This window comes from Gymnoscopelus braueri (assembly GCF_963280865.1).
Source record: "Gymnoscopelus braueri genome assembly, chromosome: 2".
Taxonomy (NCBI): Eukaryota; Metazoa; Chordata; class Actinopteri; order Myctophiformes; family Myctophidae; genus Gymnoscopelus; species Gymnoscopelus braueri.
Genome location: NC_137604.1, coordinates 28,064,385 through 28,071,884, shown reverse-complemented (window position 1 = coordinate 28,071,884; position 7,500 = coordinate 28,064,385). Strand labels below are relative to the sequence as shown.

At 40.3% G+C, this 7,500-nt stretch overlaps 1 protein-coding gene across 1 annotated transcript in view; it reads left to right on the top strand.

Annotated features, from left to right (window-relative positions):
• inab (internexin neuronal intermediate filament protein, alpha b) overlaps nt 1-787 on the top strand; it is a gene marked incomplete at both ends in the record, with an annotated part of 2,635 nt that extends 1,848 nt beyond the window's left edge. The window contains one exon of the mRNA XM_080451981.1: nt 511-787. Within this exon, the coding sequence (XP_080308107.1) occupies nt 511-787 (277 nt within the window). The remainder of the gene's footprint in view (nt 1-510) is intronic.
• Between the last annotated feature and the right edge of the window lie 6,713 nt (nt 788-7,500).

Sequence of the window (7,500 nt, the reverse complement as noted above, 5' to 3'; positions counted from 1 at the left end):
AAAAACATAAGTATACATATTCAGTGATATGTGGCATAGATAGCAAAAGTTGTCCTTATATTTGAGTCATAAAATCCCATATGATATAACCCATTTTATAACACTACACTACACATTATCTACTGTATATACATATATTATAGTATCACCTTGAGTGCATAGATTCTCAGCATGGACTGCTCCTTTGAGAATCGCATTTACCATGTCAGAGTAAGTACAACGGACAAGGGTGATAGTGCATGCACATCCTCTCGGTGCTGGACAAACAGCAGATCAACAATAAAACATTATAAGGTCTGCACACTGGTTCTCAGTTCCCCTTATTTGTTCAAAACATGAACAGCAAATAAACAAGTGGAGCTGAGAACCAGTGTGCAGGCTAAAATCATTTTTTGTGTTAGTACAATGCCCTATGAGCAATGCAGGACTACTTCTGTCATTCCTGTCTTGCTCTCCCCTCCACTCCCTCCTCCACTCTGTTGCTTACTGTACTTCCCATCATCTCTGAAGGAAACTGCTGGAAGGGGAGGAGACCCGCATCAGCACAGGGATGACTTATCCCAACGTTGGTGGAGGACAGAACTACGGCTACCAGACCCGTGTCTACACCAGCTCTGGCAAGAGCTTTAAGAAGGAAGGCAAGGACGAGGACCAGCAGCAGCAGCAGGGCAAATCTGGAGGCAAGGTCTCCATGCAGCGTGAGGCATATGAGGAGACCATGGTCACCAGCAAGAAGACGGAGAAGCAGCAGGAATCCAGTGATATGCCTACCAACCAGAAAAACTAACAACCTAAGTCCACCGTTAGACCCCTAGAATTAGGCTTCACCTTGCAAACATCTGTCCCTCTTCATCTCAAAGCATCCCAAATCAAACCCTGAGCCTTTACACTTTAAGCACTTGAGTGGATCTGAGATAAGTCATTATAGCCACAGCCTAGCCTTCTTGTAAGCCAAGTGAAATTGCCCATGTCACACTTGCTTACTTGCTCAAAATCTTTTGAATATCCACAAGTGCATCCATTGTCATTTATCCTTTCCCCTTTTTCCCCTTCACAGGGCTGCTCTTAGAATAATGTGTTCTAGATCTATTATAGCCATCACCCTGTACAATACCACAGCACTTCTCTATTCTCTTTCTCACAAAATCAGCATAAAGCAATGACAGGCACATTCTTAGTACTCTTATAGAGGTATGTATGGTCCGTAAAGGTACAATATTCATAGTTTCTTATTCATCACTTTGGACTTACATTGTTTTAAAGTGTAATTCTGAGACACAGTAGACAACAACTGTATTTATACACAACAACCAACCACAAGCTGTGAGTTATTCTTCACACATTCCAAAAGTAGCATGTGTGTGCTTGACTCGTAAGTGCACACTTAAAGGGAAAAACAAAACAAAACAAAGATATAAATAGACATATCAGCTCTCATAACATTCACTTCACAATATGTATGGAAACACTTGCTCTGACATCAGAGTCACAGTTCAACAGAAGTTCACACAGGCTACAGTTAGTAAAAGAAAAGAAAAGATTATAATATACAATAATAGCTTAATGAGACATGTTGTCATAATCCATGATCACACAACTGGTATTGCTTTGAAAACTCTTGAAGAAAGAGGGAGCATCTGAGCAGTATGTCAGAGCTCTTCGCTCAGGCTATTTGTCAAAGTGTGATGCATCTGTTGCTTGACTATTAAAGTCCACTCGGCTCTGCATGATAACAGTACTTCACAGATTAAAAGATCAAATTCAAAATTGCAGTTCCCAATGATGTCCCTCAAAGAAAACAAATGACCTCTCCCAGGTTACTCTTGCTACTACAGTATGTGATGAACTATCACTTGATAAACTTGAAGCAAAACAAAAAAACAAGCTTATTAATCAAGCGTAACTTGCATGATGTACGTATATCTCATGCTTGCATGCTGACTGATCATCCATTGGGCTATTGCTCATTTAACATGATCAGTAGTATGGAATCAATGGGTTAGCCCATCCCCTCGGTTTCCCCATTGATCATGCTTAGCATCACCTTATACAACACTCATTACTGAACCTAAAGTCATATGTGATTAAGCTATTACACCTAGGACCTGACTGCTGTAGATATCGGATGCTGATCGGGGGATAGGAATGATGATGATAATGACAATGAGGATGATGATGGTGATGATGATGATGATGATTCTTCTTCAGGGCATATATATGAATCTAGAAACTATTACATTTGGTAGTGACTATCAGTTTGTTCAGGCAATTATTGTCTATAACAAATTTGCAGGGAAAAGATACGGAGTGAGGAGCAAAGGCAAAGAAATCTAACTGGACAGAGAAAGAGAACAGGAGAAAACACTGTAACCTATCTCTTGACACATAATTCATCAACTAGAGACTGACTGAGTAGGACATTTTAGCACAAATGCATGGGCCACTGAATGTAGGTATTCGTATAGAACATAATTTCTCATGTGCCATTAAAGATGCCTGAAGCACATTTTGAATAACAGATTCCATATCATGTCACCCAAAGCACACTATGCCAACAATAATCAAAAGAAACCAAAGTGTCACGCACAACTTGGCAGACCATGGCGTATTTGAGACACCCTGACCTCTCTCTTTGACTGTGGCCATGACTGAATCAAATGTCTGTTGTAGTATGACCTCACCAATAGAATTCCTTCAGGATGTGAGTTTTGTAGCTTTCGTTTTCCCTTCTTGCACACTGCCAGTTTAAATACAAATATCTTTGTCTTGTTCTTATATCTGTCATGGCAAGCAACACTCTAACAAGCTGCACTCGCAATATGAATGGAAAAACTATTGATTGTATGGAAAAATGTTGTTAGTTGAAATTCAGCTGTTTTACTTGGGGCTTGTGGTAACTATCTTAGTACTGTAGTAAGTGTGTTTGTATATATACACAGTGGCTTAACATTACTTTAGAAACTCAAGAGGAAGCTGTTGAGGCTAGTCAGGAGGTATGGCCAATATAAAAGAAACTACTTGGAATTGGCAGATGTACAGTATAAGTAGAGGTACAAGTACTAGTTGAAATAAACAGCATTGTGTGAGGATGAGTACAAGTAATCCAACAGTCACACAAAGAAAAGAAAAACTCAAGCCATTATGTTTACACTGTCAACCATGAGGGTCATATGTCTAAACACACCTTACTGTACCACTGCAGAACTGCCAGACCTTACAGTGCCACAAAACCCAAAACCACCACCACCACCAACAACAACAACCAGATCCAAACCATGGTATGAATTAAATGCCTTAAAACACTAGCAGCTTTTTTTCTGGTCATGTGTGTGACGTGTATGGTTCTGTTAAAATACAGCAAGTGTTTATTCCTCATCATTATCTCTTTATCCTTTATTAGAGCTACCATAAATGAATAAAAAAGCTTAGTTATTGAATGTAGTTTACATACTATACTGTTTCATCTCTATCTTACTGCTGTATGGCACCATCCTAATAAAGACTTGACCTTATAGAGATCTCACATGTATTTTGTGTTTCTTTTTGTGTGCAAGAATGTTTGGTAGTGGGAGGTAAACTGACAAAGAGACCTTAAGAAATAATCAATAATAACATGAGTTGATACATCACTTTTTAAAGTTAATGTAGCCATGTCCATGCCAATCAACTGTTGCATAACTGCTGAAACTAGTACTTCCTACTAGTAAATAATACATTATGGGGAAGAACGCATTAACCGATTTGATGAATATGATAAATACATCTAATTAGCTTCATTATAGTGATTTATTTAGATCTCCATTGCTCTTGTTTCTGTCCACAAAGAACAAATTAATTAATTAATTACATATGCATTATGTCTGAAAATCCATGTTAGAAGCATGAACACATAATTCTAAACATTCACCTTGTACTGAATGAGTCTATAATGATGACCTGCTAATTACTTGTTGTGCAAAATCAATAGAACAACCATTATGTTACTTACTGAGGTAATTATAACAGCTTCACCTCAGTAGATCTCTTAGCAGGACGTTGTTTGAGAACAATCAGATGGACACAAAATATAACTTGAAAAAAAGCAAATTGCTTTCTAATATGTACGATTAATTATTTTCCTAATTTAGATCAAATTAATATATTTACTTAAAGGTAGGGTAAGTGATATTTTTGGGTTAAAACAAAAAGTATTTTGTTAAAAGGTTAAAGCACTATATTCTGATAGTAATCATTGCTATAGAGTGTTTGTTCAGTAACAGGAGTCTCCCCGTCTCTCCAGATCTTTAATAAACAGAAAATACATTTTCTGGTAGGTGTCAAAATCTCAGCCAATCAGGAGAAAGTACCCATTTTTAAGCTTCATTGTCTCCGCCAGGCCGAAAGGCATGGCGAGAGAGTATGTTTTGCCCCCTGTCCGTCCGTCCGTGTGTCCGTCCGTGTGTCCGTCCGTGTGTCCGTCCGTCCGTGTGTCCGTGTGTCCGTCATTCTGTCATTTTGTGTACAGCTAATCTCCGGCACCGTTGGCTTGATCGCAGCGAAACTGTGCACACACACTCCCTGGATGCCAGAGCAGAACCTCTGCCCCACATTTTTCAAATTAGCCTTTTATAGCGCCACCAGGAGGCCGCTTTTTGCAAAACACATTTCTTGACAGTACTCCTACAGATTTTATCCAAACATCACGCAAATCAGTACACAGTATCTCTATAGTCATGTGATCAACACGGATCTGTCCAATTTTCCATATTTCATCCTGATTGGCTAAGGTTGGCTTCCAAAGTTTGCAGGATTGCTCCGTTTTCAACAAAATGCCTCAAATCATGAACGCAGCATGCGATTTCCGTGAGATTTCACACGCACATTCCCACTAGGCCGAGGAAGAAATGCCACTTGAAAATGTTCAAATCAGCCTCATGGTGGCGCTATAAATGGACGATTTGTGTTTTTAACTATAACTGCACCGATCTGCATGAAACTTTGCACGCACACTCCCTAGAGGCCAAGGAAAAACAACTGACATGCATTTTTCACATTTCCCTTTCATAGCGCCACCAGGAGGCCGACTTATGTAAAACACATTTTTTGATATTAAGCCTTACGCACATCGGTACACTTGATCTCTATAGTCATGTGATCACGATGGATCTTTTAAAATGTTCATATTCCATCCTGATTGGCTAACATTGACATCTAAAGTTTGCAGGAGTGGCCCGTTTTGAACAAAATGCCACAAATCATGAATGCAGCGTCCGATTGTGGTGACACTTTGCACGCACATTCGCACTACATTGAAGAACAAATGCCACCCTTTTAACATTGCCCTATTATAGCGCCACCAGGAGGCCAATTTTGCAACACTTATCTTTTTTATATTACTCCTACAAATTCAAACATCATGCAAATCGGTACACATATAGTCAAGTGATCAAGATGGTTCCGTCCCAATTTTTCATATTCCATCCTGATTGGCTAATTCCGAACATTGCTGCCCCACAATAACCTACCTGACCTGGCGGAGACCTGTGCTCCGAGGAGCACTTTTTCTAGTTTTTATAGTGTTCCTGTTCAAATTTTGCCTGCTCATTTCTTAGTGTCATCACTTCCAATTTCACTTGTTTAATCTATATCCTGATTGAGTTCTCTATCCTGATTGGATAAAATTAGAAATGAAACTGAAACTGAAACGAAAATGCATTTTCTGTTTTATAAAGAGCTGGAGAGACATGGAGACTCCTTATATGGACAGGACACTCTATAGTAACGAGCACTATCAGAACATAGACTAATTTTGCAAATATTTGAATAATTGCAAATCACTTACCATACCTTTAAGTACTTTTGCCAAGCACAAGTCAATCATTGAATGATTCCTAATATGATTTATCTGCAGAAACAAAGCTTATGCTTAATAGTACTTTGACATATTGCTTGTATATTTATTTATTTTTTGTTGTGCCAAGTGGCAGATGACTCCCATAGAGATATGATTGTCTATATGTTGAACACACACACACACACACACACACACACACACACACACACACACACACACACACACACACACACACACACACACAAAAACAACCCTGAGACTTGGCCCATGGTGGTTCCTCTCTGATTGCCAGTCTCTCCATTCCACCCATTGGGTGGAACAGCCTGGGTGCTTTGTGTGTGCGTGTGACGCAGGCTGCAGGTCTTCAAAGATTTATACCCCTGCAGTGCTGCCAAATAGTAGGTGTGGTGAAAGCCTTCCCGTGACATGATGGCAATGAAAAAGAAAAAGAAAAGGCACCCCTACCCCAGCCCCAACTTCTTTTACATCAGATTTCAAGAGTACTTACATTTTCAATTTTCAGTATTATACTAACTTTCCAGTCAACCCTGCTTCATAGCCACAGAATGCATTGCAGACAAAGCCGGATGCTTGGAACCCCTAGACTCCACGGTGGTGGGCAGGTACGCCTCCATTGCACATTTATTGCTCTTAGCACACGCAGGATATAGGTGTGAACCTGTTAATGCACCAGTGACTTTGGAAGGAGTTTGTTTATTGTCTCCGCCAGGCCGAAAGTCATGGCGAGAGAGTATGTTTTGCCCCCTGTCCGTCCGTCCGTGTGTGTGTCCGTCCGTCCGTCCGTGTGTCCGTGTGTCCGTCATTCTGTCATTTTGTGTACAGCTAATCTCCGGCACCGTTGGCTTGATCGCAGCGAAACTGTGCACACACACTCCCTGGATGCCAGAGCAGAACCTCTGCCCCACATTTTTCAAATTAGCCTTTTATAGCGCCACCAGGAGGCCGCTTTTTGCAAAACACATTTCTTGACAGTACTCCTACAGATTTTATCCAAACATCACGCAAATCAGTACACAGTATCTCTATAGTCATGTGATCAACACGGATCTGTCCAATTTTCCATATTTCATCCTGATTGGCTAAGGTTGGCTTCCAAAGTTTGCAGGATTGCTCCGTTTTCAACAAAATGCCTCAAATCATGAACGCAGCATGCGATTTCCGTGAGATTTCACACGCACATTCCCACTAGGCCGAGGAAGAAATGCCACTTGAAAATGTTCAAATCAGCCTCATGGTGGCGCTATAAATGGACGATTTGTGTTTTTAACTATAACTGCACCGATCTGCATGAAACTTTGCACGCACACTCCCTAGAGGCCAAGGAAAAACAACTGACATGCATTTTTCACATTTCCCTTTCATAGCGCCACCAGGAGGCCGACTTATGTAAAACACATTTTTTGATATTAAGCCTTATGCACATCGGTACACTTGATCTCTATAGTCATGTGATCACGATGGATCTTTTAAAATGTTCATATTCCATCCTGATTGGCTAACATTGACATCTAAAGTTTGCAGGAGTGGCCCGTTTTGAACAAAATGCCACAAATCATGAATGCAGCGTCCGATTGTGGTGACACTTTGCACGCACATTCGCACTACATTGAAGAACAAATGCCACCCTTTTAACATTGCCCTATTAT